Source organism: Rhinolophus ferrumequinum, chromosome 20 (assembly GCF_004115265.2).
Source record: "Rhinolophus ferrumequinum isolate MPI-CBG mRhiFer1 chromosome 20, mRhiFer1_v1.p, whole genome shotgun sequence".
NCBI classification, from domain to species: Eukaryota; Metazoa; Chordata; class Mammalia; order Chiroptera; family Rhinolophidae; genus Rhinolophus; species Rhinolophus ferrumequinum.
This window is the reverse complement of record NC_046303.1, coordinates 37,075,725-37,098,684: the sequence shown is the minus strand read 5'-3', so window position 1 is coordinate 37,098,684 and position 22,960 is coordinate 37,075,725. Positions and strand designations below refer to the sequence as shown.

Here is a 22,960-nt window from a genome sequence, read left to right as displayed (position 1 = left end):
CTAAGCTTGCTGTGAAAAAAAGATTGCTTCTCTGTGAATCATATATTTGAATATTATGATTTTGCCTTTTATTCCTGGAATGATTGTTTCTAGACTTTATAACTTAGAATTTGGTTGCCAAATTAATTTAAGTATATTTAATGTCTGCGAGTCTTATAATAGTGTGGGTGGGGTTCAGATATTATGTATATGTCTTATATCTTAAGCTTTGATGCTATATTCTTGCTCCAGGATCTTAAGTTGTATATGACCATTTGAAATTCTGCATGCTTTATAATTGCTTAATAAACTAAACTGATAGAAGAAACAAATAGTTGGAGTGTTAAGAAATGAGACCTACATTCACATTTAAGTAAGCTAAAATATTCCTGTAGAAGAGTTTCTTTAAAATTGTTGGGAGGAGCATAATGTATAGCGAAAAAAGATTTGATAGCTCTGAACATTACTTTGGGCACAGTAATTACTTTGTAGATTGAAAGGAAAATTGCTAGTTTATTGAGAACAAACATGATTTCTTTTAGAGTTCTAAATAGTGAATCATCTGTAAAAATGCTGCAGTGAATGTCACTGTTTATAAACAATCAGGAAGGAGAATAGAAGGAATTAGCGAGATCTGGGAACTCCACCTTTGTGATACTGTCTTAAGCATGAAAGAGTTTTTACTCAGAAAACATAGCTTAAAGCAAAAGTAAAAATATTAGTTTTTGCATAAGGAATACAATTCTATGGAAAGATATTTGAAAAATTTTATTCTTTTAACTTATTGGGGTTTTTTTGGCTAAGAGAATACGATTTACTTAATTCTCTCAATATATAAATATTTTCTTGGTCAAATATTTCATATTAAATTAAATAACATGGTAAATAAGTGGAGAAATCAATGGATTCCAGCAAAATTACTTTTTCCTTTTGTACAATATAGGAATCATCCTATAATTAGCAAATGATGTTGAAAAAGTTCTAATCTAGGGAATTCATATATAATAATTGTGCTGAGTTCCATTTATTTTCATTCATTAATAGAAGTTTCCTTTTAAAATAAACATTATTAGCAATTAACTGGAATGATATGTGGAAAAGATTTTAAGTATAGTGCTATTTTCTAAAGTACTTCAAGAAGAGCAAAAAATACTTGAATAATTCCCAGATTTCAGCAAAATCTCAATGGGTTACGACTTTTAAGCAGTTAAAAAATGTATCAAATTATGTGACTCCTTCTAAGTATATGTAGTTTGTTAAAACACTTTTCTTATATGGTATAAGGTAGGTGTGTAAACTTTGCTTCTTGTAGAGAATTCATTTAGAGATGGTAGGACACAAATAGCAGAAGGGCTTAATGGTCCATGGGCTTTGTGAGACACACTTCCACAATAAACATCTCATTCAGTTCAGTTATTGGACAAATAACTAACAGTACTACATTTTGGGGGGCATATTTGTGGAGAGAATGCCAATTCTCAGAAAATAATTTTATTGTTTAAGGAAACCTAAATATTATTCTGATAAAGGTTAGCCAAGTTTAATAGAGCAAATCTAATGAAATCTCTTGGAAGTCCATGTTCTCATAATATTTGAATGGAAACCATTGCTTTACAATTAAGAAACATCTATGGTGGGACCCCATTATAGCTGCTGCTCAGGTTATATACCTGAAATATGTTGTGATTTGCTACATGTAGTTGTTGTGTTCTAGGGAGTGTAATTGGCTTGCATTGTATCCTCAGACTTTTCAATTATACATGATTGTAATGGGGTTCCATTGTATTTGACTTTTCTTAAATTGAATGTTGTGTAATTCTGCCTTCTTCATGAAGACTTTCATGTTCTCTTCATTCTTTCATTTCAGATTTTTTTCTTTCTTGATTTATTTAACACACAGCAATGCTTAGAAATTTTGCTTACTGATGTCAAAATATTCATTTGATTATATTTTTGAACAATAGATACACGTTTTCAATTTCAGGTCAAATGGACTCTCTCATTCTTGGAGTGAAAGGATCCCAGACACAAAACATATTTCAGATATCTGTGAAAACGGGCGACCTCGAAGTAACTCTTGGCAAGGTAGAGGGTGGCGTTTTGAACCCATCTGTCCATATAACCCAAATTCTGTTGTCTGTGGTCTCTGGTTGTAAAGGCTTGTTCTTTTCTGTAAGTAATTTAGCTCTTCTCCCCATAGAGAAGAGGGCATTTATTATGAGTCCAGTTCTTTTTTTCTTGGATGGGATTTGATAGCACCAGTGCGCTAGACACATTGAGAACTATACAGAGCTATAACGCCCTGGTCTGGGTGGTGCTGGTGGTGAATTATTCCCACTTGAAATACCATGTAATTAAGCATGTGGCAATTATTTGTTTATATTCAGATTTATCTATAAACCATCTTTTTCAGGTAACCTGGGAGGCAACAGAAAGAAAATCAGAGGCAAAAGATTTAGACCTCGGTCTAATTCAACTGAGTAAGTCTGAACTTCTAATGGAAAAAGGCATTCCAAGGTCCTATGCTGTTAGTTTGAAAAGTTAATTAACCAGCTCATCAAAGAACTGTAAACCATACCTCTGGTCTTGGTTTTGTCTTCTTAATTCTTTTTTGCCATTTAAAATTAACCATGGCTTTTCTCTTTTACATAGGCTTCTCCGCAACTGTGCCCATACCAATATTCACTGATAGTGGGGGTCTCACCCTCACTGCAGGCTTTTTCCTCCAGTAACCTGCCATTGTGGTGTCTTGGTTCCGTTTCAAGGAAATTATGATAACATCCCTTTCTTCTCATCACCCGGGGTCCAGCCATTTCAGAGGGGTCACCCTTCCTTTCCCCAATGCTGACACAGCCTAGAAGCATCAGGGGGAAATTCCCACTGTACCGGAGCAGGATACTGCTCACAGTGGAAACCACTGCTCAGGGGACGTCATGGCTGCACTCTAAGCATTCTCTCAGACTAATGGAATTAGTTTCCCTTTTGAATCTTCCTTCTGAGGACATTTTTAAAAGGGCATTTACTTAAACTTGCTCTTTCATGGAATCATTGTCACTAAATGCAACACTATTTGTTTTGGATAATAGCCACACGTTTTGTTTTTCTTTAACTGGGGATTTAAGTCCTTTATAATAAGGTAAACACCGTGCACTTTATAAAAAAATTTGTTTTTCCATTTAGTAAAGTATAAGCGAAACCAAGCTTCCTCAGACCTTTATCTCCCATCACGGAATAAAACATATCCTTTGCGATCCTTCTGGACCTTGCCACCTGGTTTAAAATAACCATACTTTTTTAACCCACTTAATTTTTTTGTTTGTTTGTTTGTTTTTTACTGATGTCTCACTAGTGCTAGCTATTATTCCCAGGATCTCTATTGCTTCTTTATGCCTTAATACTTAAGAAATCAGAATAGCAGATATTTGTTAACTGCTTGTCAGAGACTTATGTTAGCTTTTCCATCATATACCCTGCCTTTTTTCAGTCCAGGACAATAACATTGCCCTGAAATTTGGACCTTCCTGCTGATGGTATTGTCTTGTAAGTGGCTGGTCAAAGTTTATTAGAGGGTATTTTACCGTAGAAACAATAGATAGGTTCAGGTGATACCATTGCATGGTCCAGAATGGCATCATAGGACTCCATCATGAATAACTAATCTGTTAGAGTTTATCTTGTACATTCCCAAAGCACTTGGATGCTTTAGGACTCACTGTGGATAAACTCTTCTTGGAATGTTGTTTGATTTGTTTTGCATGAGGTCACCTGGTGAGAGCTCCTTAAGCTTATCTCGGTTGCTCACAAGAGTACAGATAAAACTGCAAAATGTTCTTCAGAACTTCCTTTGTGTACTGTTTAGTATTCTAACAGTATTTCCTATAACAAGCAAGGCTTTGAAAACCCCTAACTGAAGGGGGAAAAAAAAAGATCCAACATTATATTAAAGCTATGAGTTTAGGACCCAAAGAATACTTGGTGTTTAGCAAAGCTCATAACAATATTTACTAGAGTAACCATTTATTTTTAAAATATTTTCTGTAAAATTCCCACTTATGTGTTCAATATTGTCATACTACAAATAGCCCTTGAGAAATCTTGCCTGTGAGATAACTACGTTATATATTTATAATATTTAGCAAGCTATCATAAGTGAATCATCTTTGTGAAGAAGAAATATTAACGACTTCCTCAGATTTTTCAGACTTTTCAGATTTCACATTTTACACGACTCATGTTACCTAAATGGAGCGAAATCTGTGAAGCTGAACACCGTCTCACATTCTTATACACTTTATTGTACAGGCACACTATATATATATTTTTTTTTTCTTAAAAGGAATACTAATACACAGGATATCAAGAATTATGTTAATAGAGTTTTTTTTATAGATTCCATATTTGCTAATCCCCTTTGCTTCTAATATAACAACATCAACTGTGTGACTTTGTGAGGAGCAGAATGACCATGGAAAAACATATCTTTTTTGTTTTTTAGATTAAGAGGTATTACCAGGTCCATTATTTCAACATTCCTTTTAGTATCTCATCATCCCAGAGGATGATGAAACATTGGGACATGAATTAAAAAATGCACCACAAATGCATACTCTGCTAATTAACAACATAAAATGTCCTTGTTTAATGTATTGTTTTTCCACTCAAAGCCTTTGCATCTTCCTCACTGTTGTACATGATGTAAAAAAAGTTTTTGGCTTAGACTTTGTATTATATATTGTCTTTTTACAGGAGGGAGCCCCAAGCACCTGAGCCTGGGCACTCCCTCGCCCAGACAGTCCCATCCCAAGGCATAAGCCCAGGGGGCTCTGACAGCCCCCAGACAGGGAGTCTGGATCACAGGTCAGTCTCCACCTGCCCCTTCATTCTGGGCTGCCACTTAATCTCCCCCCAAGTCCCTTCCTTGGCTGAGAACAGGCTCATTTGATCTCTGACTGACCCCCAACGTCTGTTCAGAGGTGGTCCTGGTCCAGCCAGCACCAGCTAATTTTCCTCTGCCTTTCCATCCTGGAGAACACAAAGAGCTCTCCTATCCTGTCTAATGCATTTTTTTGCATGTTGCGCTACAAGCCAAGTCAAGCCACATAGGCAGGTTTATAGCAATTTGTCCAAGTCCCATCACTCCAGCTACCATGACCTAGAGCTATAATATTAGGAAGCCCATTGTGAAGACACTTTCATGGGCAGATCCCCAGAAGGAACAACAATTGAGAGCTCTCTTCAGTGACCTCTAGTGAAGTGATCACAGCCTTCTGAGATGCTCCCTGAGACGGCGGAAAAGGTCCATCACGTGCAAGTCAAGCCACGTAGCCGTAGGTGTCACGGAATGGCCGCGGCACCAGTCCTTTGAGCTTCTAAGATTGTCAGTGAAAGGAATACATGTCTCCTCCCTGAAGTGGCCAACTGCCTGTGGGTGATTCAGTTTGCTGTGTGGCTATGTTTCACCTGATAACAACTGCATGGGCTTTCTCTACGGTTTTCCCCAGGCCAGAGCATTCACTAGCTCTCATTTGTGGCTGCACTTGCTTTTTTGACTTTTTCTTTGTGTTCAGAGTCTCAGTGGAAATCTTTATGCAACCTTTACTTGGCTATCTCTATGAAAAGCGCAAGTTGGCAATAATTGTGGCTAAAGGCAAAACTAGTGTGAGTTGTTCCTGAGTCAGGAGACACTGTTTTAGCAAAAATGGTCTTCTAAGCAGAAAATGGTCTTCTAAGCAGAAAATGCCTCCAAACCTTTTCTGAGGAGGGACCTTCATAAACTTATTCTGTGGTGTATATTGATTATAGGTAAAAATGAGGGAATGGACTACGGAAAAATAATCAAATTTGTTTATATAACTATGGAAATGTAGTCTTGACTTCAGTGTGTTTATAAACTAAAACTAAATATGAAGGAAAGAAGCAAGACTTCACCACAAATAGTGTATTTTATAATTTCCCCTGGTTTGTTTCCAAATACCTTTAAAAGTTTTATAGAGCCTGGATCTCCATTGTCTATAACGTCTCTAGAAGTTATTTTATAAATGAGAAAATTCAGTAAAATCTCCAAATTCTTCCAGGACTAAAGTTGTTGAATCTATATTTTACAAGGGCAGATTCTAAGGGGATATGCTTTTGCTTGGCTCCCAGGGTAAAAAAATCGAAGGAAATTGGCAAAGAAACCACAAAACTTGTACTCCCGAATTTTAATACCTTTAACATTTTCCTTTGTGCATTTAATTCTGATGGAGACTTTGCCCATCAGGAAGATGCTAAAGACAGTCATTATTATGCACTGGCAGTTACTCAAGACACTCAGAAGGCAACTTCTGAGGGCCGTTTCCTAATGGAAACAGGAACACTTTAGTCTGGGGTCCACAAAGAGGAGGAAGGCACATTGCACCTGCGCCTAAATTATTAAACCCTGCTTCAAGATTATGGAGGCCTGTGTGGACCACACTTAGTGTGTATTGGGGCTCCGGGAGGGGAAGAGCGGGACCTTTCCTGCTCCTTCTAGAACCAACTGGAGTACCTTTCTTGTTAATCCCAGTTTGGAATCTTCTATTAGGAGAAAGACTGAGTCCATGGAAAGTCTTTCTGTTTAATTGTTCTTGGGGTGTTATATGCCCAAACACCAGGTTGGGATTGCAGCCATCCTAATATTCTCAGAAAGCATCATTATCATTTGAAAAACAAGGAGCCAAATGAGAGGTGGCCTGGAAAATGCCACTGGAGGTGGGTGAAGGGGACTGCTGATGTGACTGTGATTGAAAGAGAGCTTCTGAATCACTTTGGGAAACCACTGGAAAAGCTTTCCTGAAATGTGGAGTACATTCTAGAATGCCTTGAGCCTTGTTGCAGCTGAGTTGATTCTGATGTGATTATACAGATTGCCTCGTAATCAGTCAACATCCATCCTGGTTTGTTTGCCATAGTCACTTGCATTTGGAGGGTGAAGAACATCCTTGCTGAGCTTGTGCTGTGTATTTTCAGATTTTCTATCTTCTGCTTTCTTTGTTCCTTCCATTGCTTTCTGCAGGTATTTAAACCCATGGTTCAAAAGAGACTATAATGTAGCTAAGTGGGTAGAAGATGTGAATAAAAACACTGAAGGACCATACTTTAGGTATTTTATAAATAATTTTATATCCTTTTCAAACTCTCCCAGCACATACAAATTCTGTAGTGTGACTGGCTCTCTATCTTGTATCTCTCAATACAAGTTCCCAGAGGTGGAAAAGGGTCCTTGTTTCTTTGCTGCCTTTTGATCTCTGTTTTTGGCTTCGTGAGCAAGTCTAGTTCTTTTCTGAATGTTTCAAATGAAGCCATTTGAAAGGGTTGCCATTTAGTGCATGTCCCCCTATCACCACCTTGAGCTTTTTAGTAGCTTTCTCTTCATTTTATGCTGTGTAGTGTTCTGTGGGCATGAAACATACTTTCCACTAATAAAGAAGCACTATTAACCTGAGCCATTTAATTTCTAGAATTTAGCGGTTCCATAGTGCATTTTTCCTACTTAACTGCCTTAAGAGTGCATAGTGCATACGAAAACTCAAGGAAAAAACATGAGAAGCGACTAAATGCAATGTAGTAGAATTTCTTTGAATAAAAACAATGGTTTAATGTAGCTTGAAAATTATTGAGAGAATATTGGCCACATGAAAATGTATGGAATGAGTTTAGTTTTTATTGTTCAGCACAACCATTTTCTACCAGAGAAGGGCTGTGCTGACAAGTGTTTTATAGATTTTCAACAAAGCATCTAAGGAATTTATTATTGCAATAAAAATGTCATTGTCTAACACTTCAGATAGAACAGGAAGCAGATTGGGAACATGTTCCTGATTCAAAAAAAAAAAAAAAAAAAGCAGACAGGGTATCTGTGTACTTTAGAAACTAGTGAATTTTCTCAATTCACTACAGCTCTGTGTAACATTAGAGGTCAGAGAGAATTTCCAAGAGCTCTTAGTGGCTGTTTTTTTTTTTTTTTTTTTTTTACTCTTTATAACGTCAATGTGATTTCCTAGAAATAAATGTCCACTTTATATCTGACTACTTTGTGACAACTAATGTAAAGAAGAAATATACTCAATGCTACCTCTTCTGAATATAACAACAGTAAGGCTTTCAGATTATTTATTGCAATGACTTGGGTCAACATTTAACAGATATAAAAATATATATGTTTATTTAACTCTCAGCACCCATATAAGGTGGACTTTCTCTTCCTGTGTACCATTTAGTTTAGACGTGTATAGTTTGAGAAAATGATTAGACCTACCTTCATTTTAATTTGATCCATACATTTGCATATGCCTCAAGGAAAGCATAACCCCTGCCTGCTCACAAAAATATATCCTGCTTTTATACCCCACCTTTCCCACCTGCCCTGTCCCTTTGCTTCTACCACTTCTCCACTGAACCTCATACACATACACTCACATTCAAACATCCCACCCTCACCTGTAGCTCCCAAGATGGCCAACGTCAGGAAGACAGGTAAGATGGTTTTGAATATTATTTGGAATCTTGGCTCACCTGCAGTCCTATTTCTCTTTTCTGTCTTCCTCAGGCTTGTGGGCAGATTGTAATTTGTATCCATCATGGAACCAAAACAGAATGACTTTGGTCCCGTAAGGGTTAGGGCTTTGATACCTAAATGGACTTAGCATTTTTGCAGCAGCAATTTGTGAAATGGTACCCTGGAAGAGTTGATTCACCTCCCCTGGGTGAGCTGAGTAGTTTATGTGGCTCCCAGAGAAGAGTTCACATTTCTTAAAATCAGCACCCAGGTCTGCCCAGAAGCTGCATGACTAAACACAATTTGGATGGGGAAATGCTTTAGCACCCCTGGTTGCACGTGCAAAGCTGCAAGGGCAATTTTAGAGGGTTCCTTTATCTCTTCTTTTAATATGAGGTGTGGGTTCCTACAGTGGATAGTCACATTAAGAATTCATTATTAAATATCCATATTAATGTTTAAAGGCTAGATATAATTCAGTGGAGGGTTATAAGTTATCTGTCATTTTGGGAGTTGTTACGGGTTATGCTTGTCAAACTTGAAAATCAACACAGAATTTCGGTGGAAGTGGTGAATATTTGAGACACCCCAGGGCTTTTAACACAATTATTCTAATGCAACAGAGACAATTTTATCCACTCTCCATCCAAGGCAGGCCTCACCTAGGAGGCCCAAAGTGCATCCACACCTGGGCTTATGCTTTGCCAACCCTATGCTTAAGCTTGGGTCTGCTTCATCGGCTGCCAGGTCATTCAGGATTACATCTCCTGCCAAAACCACCAGTGAGGCCAAGGGTCATTTTATTAGTCACCTTGTGGTGTGGGGTTTGTGGCATCCTTATCAAAATGCAATGGGGACTTTGTGCCTGTAGCAAACTGGTCCAGAATACAGCGCAACATTTAAAATAACAGCATCCATGTCACAACGAAGAGCAAAGCAGATGCCAAAAGACTGAATGATCAGAGTGCCCCAGTCGGGCTCCCTTACCCAGTTCTTATGGCAGTGGTTGCTCCAATTGTTGTCCGCAAATATTCAGGACATTGAGAAGGAGCAGGTGAAGTCAGGGTAAGAGCATTATCTCCCCACACCTAGATCCTGGGGGCAGTTCTGCTGGGTACAGTGCTTTACAAGCTCTTAGGTAAGAGGTATCCTTAGTTTTGGGTATTATCTAGTTGATCACTCCCTTCATCAGTGGTTTTTGAGTCTATTTCCATGACCTTATGGAAAATGTAGTAACTGAAAAGAAACTATTAATAACTGTCATGTACTGAGTGCCTGCTGTGTAGCTTTTTTTTCTCATAACATCATGAGATGTAGGCATTCCTATTCCCTTATTATGGATGGAGGAAACTGAGGCACAAAGAGTAACTCAAGGTAGCACAGCTAGTAAGTGTCAGAGCCAGAATTACGAGCCTGGCTTTAGCTGACCAAAAACTGTTTCCTTTCCATTTCAGGGTAACTACTTAAAAATAACAAGGTGGATATTTACTTACATTCTATCCTAGGAGACTTTATAAATCCTTCTGAATTAGGCTACTATTAAATTTGCATATGAACACAGCCAAGTGAATAAGAGTCCAAGTGAATCTGTGTCCCATGTGTGTGACTGGCCTGGTTTTAGACTGTTCTGGGAGGTAGGAGGAGGGTGGGGGGCAGAACTGAGCTGAGACTGGCTTTACAGGCATATCTATTAAAGGCCAGCCCAGGAAGCCTGTTTTAGCCCCAAGATACACCACCATCCATCCATTGGCACACAAATGTACTTTATTGTGTAATTCTAAATGGCACCCACTATGGTTATTATGGTTTTTTTAAAACGCAGTGATGATAATGGTTAGCATTTGCCCAAAGATTACTTTGTAAGTGAATGAGCTGGCCTGGTGCCTGGTTTTCAGTGAAAGCCAAACTGGAACCATCAGGCAAGTAGCCAGGGTGAGAAAAGAGCCTGAAGGTGGTTTTGAAGAAATGTCTTTCTTAGACATTTGTGAGAAACGTTGAGTTGGTTTTGTTTTCCCTAAACTGATTTCCCCTGCCTTGTTCTCCTATTCCGACTTCTGCTCTGGCTCCCTCCATGCCCCCAAACCAATCCCCTTTATGCTGTCACACTCCACCTAGCCTCCAGGACCCCAAACCCATCACCTGACTAAAACTGTCCTGCTTGGCTTTTCTTCCCCTCAGGGTCTAAAGTATCAGTTAATTGGCATGTTTATGTGAGAAGCAGTGTATGGGCAATTTCTTTGGGGTTCTAGAGAATACCTTCTGTTTCGTTTTAACTCATTATTGGCTTTGGTCATGGAAAGATATTTGAGAGGAAGACTGGACTTTCAGCACCCCTCACTGGGATGGCCTTGTACGCGTGCAAAGCTGCTTATTTGGACTCATGGCCAAGTGAATGGCTGGCATGACTTTGAAGCCATAAGCTAACAGCTCATGCTATGAACGTACATATTGCAGCAAATTAAACTCGTTTTGCATGATCCCCTAAAGTAACTGAAATTTAGTTATTTGTTTGTGTACCTAATTAGCTTTCTTGAATTTGGATAACTTAACAGTAGCAATTAGGCTAACAATCCAAACCCAGGTTAATATCCCTTGTTTTAGAAAGATGTATTTAAATATCGAAGTACAAAAGTTTGTCCTCATTCTACACGTACTGAATTTGTTTACTAAAGATCATAGTCCGATTTAACAAATCATTAAGTTTTGAATTAGAACAAAGTGCTGTAGTATATTGCTTTAACAGTGCATAGAGGATTTGAAGTACTAATAGTCTTACTTCCACCCATCTGCCCCGCAGTGGAGAACAGGGACACAGGAGAAGTCAAACAGCTGAAATATTCTAACAGTTCACACTAGGGAATGGTCTTGGACATTTCCCCAAAACAGAGGAAACATTAAGAATTACAGGTTAAAATTAAGTAAACGGAACCACTCTTGATTCTTAAAATTGAGCAAGAATGTTCATTCTATCTCAGGGTTTGTAGGAAAAATTATTTTAAAACATTAGCTTGAATTCAGGGTCCACAAAATAGAAACTGATTTGGAAATAACTGCAGAAGCAGAGCAAAGGATAAGAAATGGATGAGAACTAGAATTTAAAATAAGGGAGGAAAAACGAGACCCCCTTATGCTGTTGTGTGCAGTGTAGGTTGTGATCTTCCCCTACCCAGTGTTTTCCCACCACCATACTCCCGGGCTGAGTCTGTCACTCACAGGACGCAGGTTCATCCCTACTGAAAGAAGTACTTGTGATCTAACGGGGCAGTGTAACCAGTTCAGCGATATGGGTCGTTACCACCTTGCACCAGGTACCGAGGAGTCACAGATGTGTAGCAGTGGTAACATTTGTGAATGATAGCTACTGCCAAATTATTACGTTTGGTTTCCATTGATATGGTGTAAGTTGCCACTTTTCACTCTCAGGTGTTCTTTTCACTTAAAAGACAAGATGACAAAGAATGGGCTCTTCCAGTGTGCTCAGCTCAGTCACAAATATTACCACTGCACGTGCAGAATCAAACAAGGACAGCATGATACACCAAGAGCTTACGCAGCAGATCTTTTGTATGGAATATCTCCAAGAGAACATATCCAAATAGGAAAGGTGTTTTGTTTTAGTTTTCGTAAAATTCCAGTCAATAAAGTGTAGCCGCCTTATTGACATGACCCTACGTGAGTTAGGGTATTGCCCTGCTTCTATGGCTTAGAATCCTCCCCTGTACAGAAATGGTGATTGTAGGGACTAATCAGACCATTTTTGTATGTTCTCATCAGACTCTGTTTGGCTGAAACTCTGCATTCGTTACTGCTTGCATGTTTACTAATTTGTTATTAAAACCTCTGTATTTGCCTTTGTTCTTTCACAACTAACACACTGGCCTCTGAATGCATGACTTCTGTGTGACTTAGCAACTAATAAATGTATCAATTGTATTGTATTTTTGGATCTTAAAAATATGGTTGGAGTAACTGTGCTAAAAACATCGTTTACGTTAAGTGGTAAAAATAAGGCAGAATGTTGATGTGTTGTACACTTAATTTACCATTATGAGCTCTTAGAATAATTATATCCCTTCTCCATTTTAGCTTTTTATCTATTCTATAGGAAACTTATTATTGGCTTTCTAGTTGAAAAGTATGATTCAGTGTTCTAACATTTAAACAATCAGTTGCAGTTATGAAATTGGGAAGATAAAATGCCAGCATTCCAGTGTTGTGAATGACAGATCTCCCAATAGCTAAACCTTTGCAGTAGTGGCTATGAAAGTAGAAGTCAGAGGCATTGTTCTGAACCCAATTTTCAGATATTTGCAAAAGATACTAGGCAATCACATAATATTTATTTCATGTGTTCTCAACGTCTCAGGACTTTATCTCCTGCCAAGTCTCCTTCTTCATCAACTGGGTCTATTGCCTCCAGCAGAAAATACCCCTACCCAATGCCTCCGCTGCCAGACGAGGAGAAGAAAGTGAACCGACAAAGTGCCAGGGTATGTGAAAACTTCTTCTGTATGCTCACATCCTTGGTCATTGTTGTTTATGATTCCATATTTTAAAAGAGAGAGAGCCCTTTTTCCTTCTTTCCTCATAGCAAATGAAAAAAAATAAATTTGAAAAATAGAAGATTCTTGGGGCTTTGGGGCTCAGATTTATATTTGCACATTAGTGTAGCTACATTGATAGATTCTAGAAATATTTGGTATATATTAATCATTGCTGTATATTCACATCTTTTATTATTCATTCTTTTATTATTCATTTGTCTATTACAATTTGGAATAGACAAAACAGAGAATGTATTGTGCTTTATCAGGTTTTTAATGTACCTAGTAATGCCAGAAATTGAGTAAACGAGGCTCATTTCCATGCCCAATTTGCTTAGGTCTTTCACCAGCTAATAACCCCTAGTAGGATTTTAGAAGTAGACACCTGTGACAGAAAATCAGATCAATGTCTTGCAGATGGGGGTAGAATTTGGAAAAGGGATTTCGAAATCTGTAATATTTAGTATACGGTGAAATTTAACAACCTTTTATATATTTTTGAAAAGCCATATTTAAAAGCATATATGGATTTGATTATTTTTATAAAAATATGATTCACTAGAAGTTTCATTTAAATATGAAATCCTCTTTTTCATTTTAATCATGATTCTAATCAGTCTCACAACGTTCCCAGAACAGATCCATTATATGAAATTGGAGATATAGTCGAGTTTAGAGAGGCCGACCAAACCTCAGAGACTTAAGTGAAAAGTAAAACTGAAGAATAATTACCTTTGATGTCCTGGCTTTGTAGTGGTGAGTTACATTATAATGTTGATTTTCTCAGAAATAATTTTGCAAGAAAATAAAATAAAGCTTTAAAAGCCTGGACAGATTCATGTGCTAGTAGACCTGGGTTCCTAGGCCTTTTGGTTTTGAAAGTTATCTCAGAGCCTCTTTGATCCTGAACTTAAATTATGGGGTTCAAGATAAACACGGATCATTCCAATTTTAAGTCCATCAACTGGGAGTTAGTAAGAAAACACCACTCCTGAAAAGCTGATTGATCACTATAATCAAAAAGACTTTAAAAACAATCAGTGGTGTTTTGATAATCATACAAAAAATTACCTTTATATGTTAATATGGGAAATAGTAAAAGATGGAACGGAAGAAGATAACTCAGATTCCCAGCATTCAACTTTCAGGTCTTAAAAAAAAGACTTGTTAATAGGCATCCAGTTGTTCATGATATGAGTACGTGCAAATGAAGTCTAAGGTGCTGTTGTTCCTCCCCTCCCCAGAGATTTGCCAAAGTATAACACGCCCCTAATAAATTGGCTACGGTGATGCTTTGCTCTTTCTAGTCGGGGACATTCTCTCAGCTGTTGTCATGCTGGGATGCAGGTTATTGGAGATTTTCCCACATGAGAACTCATGAAAAAGATAGCTCCATGGAAGAAATGGCTGACCATAGTCCCTTTCCTGAGCTGAGTAGGACTACTATGAAGACTGTAGTCTCTGGGACAGTTGTGTGAAAGTTCTGGTTGGTTCCATCCACCGTGGAATATTCCCATGAGCCCGTAGCAGAATCCTGCAGAAGAGGCAGCCCCTATGTCTGGGCTCTCTATGGGCTACGGAGAATCGAACAAGCAGATCTGTCTATCAGCAGTCCCTCTGTTACAGCCATCCAGACATGGCCAAGGTCATGCTTTTCCTAAAAGTGATGGCTTGACAATTCTTTGTTCCTTTTTCCTCACTGGGATAATCCTGACTGCAGGTTTTCCCAGCGTCAGTCCTTTGTTCCTCTTTTTTTCTGCAAGCTGTCACTTATCCTTTATTCTTTATAACCATTTATGCAGAAACTGGGCTCGCTGCAGTCTGAGCTCTTTACTGTTCCATACGCTCATCTGAGCATCCACCCAGATCTCTGCTCCCTCAGACGCCCTGCAAACTTCCTGTCAGCCATTCATTTTTCCTTGTCTCCACCAATAGGTGTCATCCACACACAAAGGTCCTCAGACTTGAGAGACTTAATTTCAAAGGGTGAAGAGATAGGTGTCGTTTTTAAATGAAAACGACTTAGAAAGCTGACCTGAACCATGAAAAGATAATATAGGCTGGCTTTACCTCAATTCTGTGAGGTAGCCACCACGGGCACTCAGAACAAGATTTCTGTGAAGATGAAGGGAACATATTGAGTGAACGTATATAAAAATATCCACTCGGTCATTTAGCTATTTCTTCTTTTTCTTTCCCAGAAACTCATTAGGTGTATGATGACATGCCCAGATTTCCAGTAAAGGAATTTGGATGGAAATTCGATGCAATCTAAGTCATACTTAGGCTTTCTTTGTTCGTGTTTATAATAATTATACCCAAACCCTATTGTCTGGAAACATCTTGATCTTTGTTTTTAATTGGCCTTCCTTCTCTGGTGAATTGAGTTGCATTCAAATTTATCACGTCAACGTTGTTTCCAGTTCATTAAGGCAATTACTGAACATTGTAGACATTAGGTATGAGCAGAGTGAATATGAAGAACTGATGGCAGAGGCCAGGGAAGAGAAGAGGTGAGGGAATTAAGGAAGTGACATCCTGCCCTGGAGGCATCATTGTACTCGGATATGTCAGCTCCTGGCAGAGCACAATTTTCGGGAGGTAAGGATGGAATTGGAGGATGTGTAGCCTGGTCACAGGCCTAGGGCAGTGCTTTTGAAGTGGGTGATGGTGGTATATAGCATCAAGTGCGTTAGCCCTGAGGTCAGTGGTTCTCAGTGCTGGCTGTACAGGGAATTTTCTAAAAGGCTTTTAAACTATACTGATGCCTGAGTTCCACCCAGAGAGATTTTGATTTGGTGTACTACCTAGGCAGGGGGATTTTTAAAATGTCCCCGGATCAATGAAATGTGTGCAGCTGAGTTGAGAGCTACTGCTTTAGCTGGCTGTATCAGAACCCTGGGGAAAAGAATGCTGTAGTTTTAAAAAAATGTTTCATTTCATCTGAGACACAACATTTAATTTATTCAAAATTTTGAGTAACATTAAATGAGGATGTCAAGGTTTTTTGTATTAAAAGATGGTGGTTGTTACAAAGGTTGAGACACAGGTTTACAGGAAAGAGAGCTATAAGTTAGAATGTTTGTTTTATCCGTGTATTAGACTACACAAGAGTGTGCATCCACAAGCATGTAAGTATGGATGGAACCACCAAATCTTTTTCATCTTCATAGCTCATAATACGTGTTTCCTGCTTTTATAACGTGCAATTTTGCTTTTCTCTGTTGTGCAGCTATGGGAGACATCCATTTAAGATCAACTGTTTACATGTGATACATCGAAACTGTTTACTTCAACTTTTATAGAAACCCAGCCTCACAGAATCACTGCAAATCTATCTGCTCTTCAGCTGATACGAAAACCCACTGAGATGCCACAAAGGAGAGGAAGCCAAGTGTCACATCTAGATGCCTTTTTTTTTTTTTTGTCATTGGCTTAGGATTTAACTGAACCATGAAAAGAACTACTGAAATGTTACACTATAACATGGAACAGTAAAGGTACTGGTATGTTAATGGATAATCTGCATGACAGGTATATGTAGAAATATCACTAAAATTAACTCACATGACCCAATGTAGCAAGTTTCCTAAGGGACAACAGTGGATTCAGAACTTGACATTCTGAAGCTCATCCTCACTGTAGACAGTAATCTATGTGCATGAAACTTCTGTTTATTGTTTTCCACATTTAAGGAAACAACATCCCATAATAGAAACTAGCATGCAGGGCTAAGGCATTTAGGACTTTTCTGCAGGACTTAAAGCTTTGAGAGGCCAATATCCCATATGCTAACTTTAAACATGTATTTTTATTTTTATTTTTACTCTTCATATTTATATCAGCATACAAGGACAATTGTACATATGTAAACATTTTTAAAATAAAAAAAGCAGCTGTCACACACAGTGTATTTTGCCAAATGCCTAAAAACAATCAGTCACAGTCAGATCGTTGTTATCCATCCAATGATCTTTAAAGATGATAAGCAGATGATGTACATATAGTACTCAGTGCTGTCAGTTGTGTCTCTCCATAATTGGTGTTTGTCCAAAACTTTTGACATCCCTTGAAACTGTGCATAGCCTGGAGGCAGTTTTATTAAGTAACTAACTGAACAAGAGAAGGCACGCCCAGCACAACTTGTGGTGCCACAGCTTGCTGGGGCCGGAGTCCAGCGGTGCCGCTGCTGTCCTGCCTGCCTGCAGGATTCCTGGGAGGCCCCCAGCCTATCTGCTTTCCTTCTGAGGGCCACGCAACTGTCACAGCAGCTGTTATCTTTCTGTGGCAGAGCACATCTGCTAGTCCCATCCTGCAGATCTGTGAGGCCACAGCAGTCCATCCAGCTGAGATGAAGCAAGTACACCAAAGACACACGAAACCGTGGGCTGCTCATGCATTGGTGGCTTCCAACTTGTCAATACTCTAACCGTTTGTGGCTCAAGTTTTGTTCTTTAACAAAACTTTGTAACCACCCTTATCTGTGAAATGAATGACGTGGTTGAATCCAAACAACTTGTACATTGTTTATTAAGGATTTTTATCATTAGTGGGATGCTTGGGTTCCAACAGGTCATTGTGCACTGACTTGGAAGCGAGGCGATAGAAGGGTCTATCAGCTGGGCTAGGGGGCCTCACCAGGCCACAGAGGGGGAAACCTAAAGCTCCACGTGTGCAGTGACTGTGATGGTACCCAAACAGCAGGCAGGGGGAAGAATCTGATGTCTTCAGCTGTCTATTTTTCAATCCATAGAAAAGGAGGAACTCTACGTCAAAGCCCCTTCTTTACAACCCGAATTTGATAGCTGTCATAATGCAGCTCTGTCATTCTCTAAGAAAGCTTCCCTCTGGAAGTTACGCGCCTGAGCTCAGAAATTGTTGGGATTTACCAAATGCTTTGATGTGAAGAGGACTTCTGAGTTTTTCCGTTTTCTCCTTTTCCTTGAGAGGAATGGAATCTGCAAACAAGGTATCTTCTAAATTTGATGTCTCCTAGTAATATCCGTGGACAAAATCCATTTCATCTCCATGTGTAAAATCATCTCGGCTGCCCACACTGAAGGGCTGAGTGAGAAGGCAGTGTTTTTTACCGTGTGTGTTTATGTCTTCTGTAATGGACCTCTCTCGAAAAGTCTTTGAAAATGTTTGAAAATTAGTGTAATCATCCAAGACGATAAAGTGTAAACAGCATTTTTCATGAATTGATAGGGATATAACTGTCAACACAAGAACAACAAAAAACGATCCGTCAGACGCGGGTTTAGAGTGTTGGGTGACATCGCCACATAGCTCAAGCCAAGGACAGGAGGGCAGATAGATTTAAAGATATAGCAAATAAAGTGGCTTTTGACCAAGAGCGCTTTTATGTGCACTGAATGTTTTCTGGTATTGAGTGTATAAAATGCTAATGTTATAAGGTTTATTTTGACTATAAAAGAATTTATAGATTTGAATGTAAGGTACCTCGTGTATATATGCTTCCTAGTTACAGTTACACAAGCCCTAAGGTGAAAGAATCCGCAGATGGTTAGCTAGGGAGTCAACAGGTCTCCTCACCCCTCTCTCTCTTTCCTCGTCTTCTCAATTATTTTTTCATGAAAATTATTCTTTCAAGTGAAAATCATTATTATGTGCCTTTTGGGAAACATGCTTGTTCTAGAGGGTATATACGTAGTTTATAGTTATCCTCCTTGGTAATAACCAATCTTCATGTGGAACTGAATGAAAGTGTTTTATTTGCAGAGAGATTATGATTTTATAGTCGCTTTAATGTTGTGTTCCGGGTATCTACTCTAAGAATATTTAAACTTTCTTATAGCCATTTGCAGAATTCTTTGGCAAGTTTACAATCTTAGTGGATAATTTTGAGAAGTCACTATGTGTGTACTCATGGTTGGTGTTCCAGCTGTATTAAATCCAAATATTGATGACTTTTCATCCACGGAGGCAGGGAGAATGGACCCAGGACAGTAAACACAAGCACAACATTCTTATTATGTTTTTGAACCTCTATTTTGGAGAGGAACCTTGAGGTCACATAGCCCTTTCTGTCATGCAACTACTATTTATATCCCCGGTCTGTTAGGGGACTACTATGCTAAGCAGAGAAGAGCAGTTATTTGGCCTTTAGGTCCCATTGTATGCCTTTTTCCTCTCTTTCTGAAGTTTTGTGCATAGGTAAGACTTCAGGTTGACAGCCCTGCTGCCTGAGATATTCCGTTTAATCCATAGCCAGGACAGTGCGGTAGTAAACTGTGATTTAAAGAAACACTTAAATCTCTCCACTCAGAGTGTCAGCAGGGAGGTGTGGGGTCCCAGGGGGCCCTGAAGGAACTGACTGGGCAGATCAATTGGTCTCTGTGTCCAGCCACTCTTTCTTTAGACAGGAAGTGGTGTCTTTCTCTGGTGTCTCCTAGCTAGACTGTGAGCACAGGTCACATGCAATCTGTGCAAAGGAATGAACTCAAACAATGCAGCAGAATGAGGGCTCTCAATTTGCTGTAGTTGCTGTATTTTTCTTTTTTTTTTTAAGAAACCCAGTGCTGTTCCTTAAAAAAATAAAAGTTGATTAATAAAGTAAATGTAGGGTTAAAACATATTTTGATATTTTGATATAGGTGCTTATTAAGTGATAATACAGTCTCTCACTCTCGCTCTTTCTCTCCCCTCTTGCTTTTAAAAGGCTTTTAAAATTATGATTATACATAAGGTCAGTCCAGCATACATTTCTGAACATAAGATTGATAGGGTGTCTAAAAGAAGTTGCTGAAAAGATAAAATTAGATATTCTCTGCCTTTTCAAAGAAGTCTTTTTTTCCTCTCATTTTTTTGGTTAAGTCTCTTGCAGATTTACATAATTTAATCCTATCTGTGGTCCCAGTACCTCTTACCATTTTAGATTTTGTTCTTTACTTTGTATAGTTACCTGTGGGCCAGAGGAAATAACAGTATTTATATTCACTTCTTTCCGTGTTTCAAAATCACATTTGTTCATTTATTTCATCCCTTCTTCCTTTCTGGCTGTCATGTAGTTCTATTTTACCTTATATATTTAACGCTTTAACCATTTCCTTGTGTTATTCAACATGATGATAAATCCTTACCTAAAGAGAAGGCTCTTTTTAACTTCAAGGAAAAGGAATTTGTTGGAAGGCTATCCAGTAGCTTGCAAAGTATATGGGAGCACAAAGTGCAGCGCTGAGTGAAGGGATGAAGGAATGAATGGAGTTCAGAGGCCTGCGGTCATAGCCCGGTTAGGACACCACTGCCAGCTGCTGCTGTGGACGCCCCTATGGTAGCATATTTCAAATGCCATCCTAACAGTTGGTAAGTTGGCAGGAATTTTCCATGAAATGCTCAGAGTCTCATTTGTAGCATAATACCTACTTTTTAATGTTCCTAATGATCGTTTTCCTTGCATTTCTATGTTTTCCTCTAAAACTGCTACGCAAATACTTTTTTTTTTCTTACGTGGCATCAAGATGAATTTCTCATTCTACTGGCTTAAAATATATAAGCAAACATTTCTCTGGAATAGAGCATAATTTTGGGCTCAAACTTGTTATTCCCCCCCCCCCTCTGAGATATTTTCTGACTTGGTGGGATGACTCTGAGTTTGGATGCAGTTTTCCTCGGGCATAGGACAGCTAAGGACTTTGATAAACAGCTACTATTTGCTGGACTGTGCGGTGGCCAGCCCATTCTTGTCATAATCGGCTGAGAGGCAGCAGCCCTTCTGGCCGTGTGAGGTGGGAGAGGTGGGGGCGGGGTGGGGGGATGGGGGAGAGCAGCCACACCTGCGGGGAGCCCGTGGCTCATGCTCTGTGGGCAGGTGCTTTTAATTCCAAGAGGCGCATTTCCACAACTGCAGGTGCAGAGCATACCAAGATGCAGGGGGACCTTACACATCGGGATAATATTTCTGTTACATTTTATTCTTGCTTTGTCAAGAGTACCCAAAATGGAGCATCTTCTGGTTCAGTTGATAGGTAGAAAAACACAACATTCAAAAAGAAACACCTGCCTAGTATTTTTATCCGTTACATCCAGAGCCTGACAAATTGTAAGCAACCTCCCTGGGGGGTTTGAGAGACAGTTGCTTCCGCTCCCTCCCTACTTCCCCTTCAGTCACTCTCCCTTCCGTAGCTGTCAGCCCTTCTCTCCTGTGATAGGAACTTTATCATGGAGGTAAGTCCCTTCTTTGCTTAAACTGGCACTTGAGAGAACCACAGGGTGCAGAATAGGGGGGAGAAGCACCTTTAGTCATGTCCCATTGGTACCTAGCATGGATTGTGCAACTTTGGACATCAGATTGGTTGTTCAGCTATGTTTCAGGATAGAGGGGCCATAAGAAGGAACCTTGGGAGGTCGTGGGGCATTTAGTCCTGGCATCATAGCAGAATGGAAATCCATATGCAGAGCTTAGAACACAAGATGGCCACTGGGGGCCGGGGGCCGGAGGGGAGAGCAGTGCTGAGTGCTTACCCACAAACAGGCCTGTGTCCTTTGCAGTTCTACTGAGTGTTGGCTGTATAAATACTTTATGGTCCAGTCACAGCTGCCTGCTGTGTACCTGTTGCGTGGTTCACAGAACCTGTATTGTACCTGGAGGTGTTTCAAGGCTGCCAGTGTTTTTCTCAAGGGCACTGTCATTTCATGTTTTCAAGTATTCTTGAAATCAAAACCAGGGAAAATGTTTTTTTGTTTTTGTTCTTTTTTTTTTTTTTTTAACAAAAAGGCATACAATGAGACTAGTAATCCCATTGAGATAATGCACTTACAAAATCAACAATGACGTTTTCAAAGAGTTTATGAAGGGCATTTTCTTCTCAAGTGACAAAATGTGTATACATATATACTAACCCAAAATTTAGGGCTTACCCTCTTTATGAAGTTTCACATGTAGATTTGTGTTTCTATGGTCAAGCTCTAAAATGATGCCAATAGCCCCCAAATGTTTAAACACAGAGGTGCTAAATTTTACCAGATAACACAATACAGAAAGTGCTGTTATAAATTAATATTTATTCAGTAATAAGAGTTCTTGCTAAATTATATGTGTATCACTGCCTGATTAGAAACCCCCCTTTTCTTTTCTAATCCAGCACAAAACCAAACTGATTCTAACAGCCAGTCTTTATAATGGGTAAAAATGACCCAAGACCTTTGTTTTGTATGGATTTTTTTTTTTTAACACTAACTTCAAAAGTACTTAAAAGGTTTATTCAGGATAGCTAAGCATATACTCTTTTTAACTTGCTGGAAGACCTGCCCCTCCAATCTAGAGTCCTAAAAAGACAGCTTTTTTGAAACTGGGCGTTCTACCTAAACATCATTTATATGTTAGCCAAGGTAGGTCTGTGCTAGCATTTTCCAGTCATCTTCCAGGGGTGGTGTCTGCGGGCAGCGGATGTCACTTCGTGGGGAGTTTAATCGCCACAGGGTGTCACTTCTGGTAACCAGGTAATCAAGCATGTGTATATCCTTAGATCGGCTTTGTTTGAACAGGACATTCTCTCTGCCTTGCCACACTTCAGGTTCTTAAGCTATTTTAAAAATTATTGGGTTTTGGCAAACATCAACTGAAATGTGTATGGCAACTGCTTTCCTGAGCGTGATTTCTTTTATGGCTGCTCAAGTTATACAGTCGCTCTTATATTGTGGGTCAACACAATCTTGCTGTTTGTAAAGATCATTGTAACTTGAGGTTTAAATTTCTGGCACAATTTTATTAGTATTCACTTCTGAAGCTAATAAGATACCCCCGTTTTCTATGCTACTCTCCTTGTAACAATAAAGTGACTTTCAATAAAAGATGTATGTTATTTTGATGCATAACTCCCTTTAATCGTATTTTTCTCCCAGCTAGTTTCTTTCAAGAGCTTAGTAGGGATAACATTAGGGGGTCTGTTTCTTCTCTGTT

The 22,960-nt window shown here is 39.1% G+C and overlaps 1 protein-coding gene across 18 annotated transcripts in view; it reads left to right on the top strand.

Moving 5' to 3' along the window:
• ADAM22 (ADAM metallopeptidase domain 22) overlaps positions 1–16,394 on the top strand; it is a 229,731-nt gene extending 213,337 nt beyond the window's left edge. For 6 of the 18 annotated variants that reach the window (XM_033088392.1, XM_033088387.1, XM_033088383.1 and 3 more), the window contains 7 exons: positions 1,964–2,064; positions 2,393–2,459; positions 4,726–4,836; positions 7,013–7,099; positions 8,443–8,472; positions 12,861–12,984; positions 16,271–16,394. In XM_033088392.1, coding sequence (XP_032944283.1) covers positions 1,964–2,064; positions 2,393–2,459; positions 4,726–4,836; positions 7,013–7,099; positions 8,443–8,472; positions 12,861–12,984; positions 16,271–16,291 — 541 coding nt within the window. In that variant the 3' untranslated portion in view covers positions 16,292–16,394. Of the gene's footprint in view, positions 1–1,963; positions 2,065–2,392; positions 2,460–2,631; positions 4,671–4,725; positions 4,837–7,012; positions 7,100–8,442; positions 8,473–12,860; positions 12,985–16,270 lie in introns of those variants that run through there. The other 12 variants (XM_033088399.1, XM_033088396.1, XM_033088400.1 and 9 more) reach the window with 7 other exon arrangements.
• Positions 16,395–22,960: the final 6,566 nt, after the last annotated feature.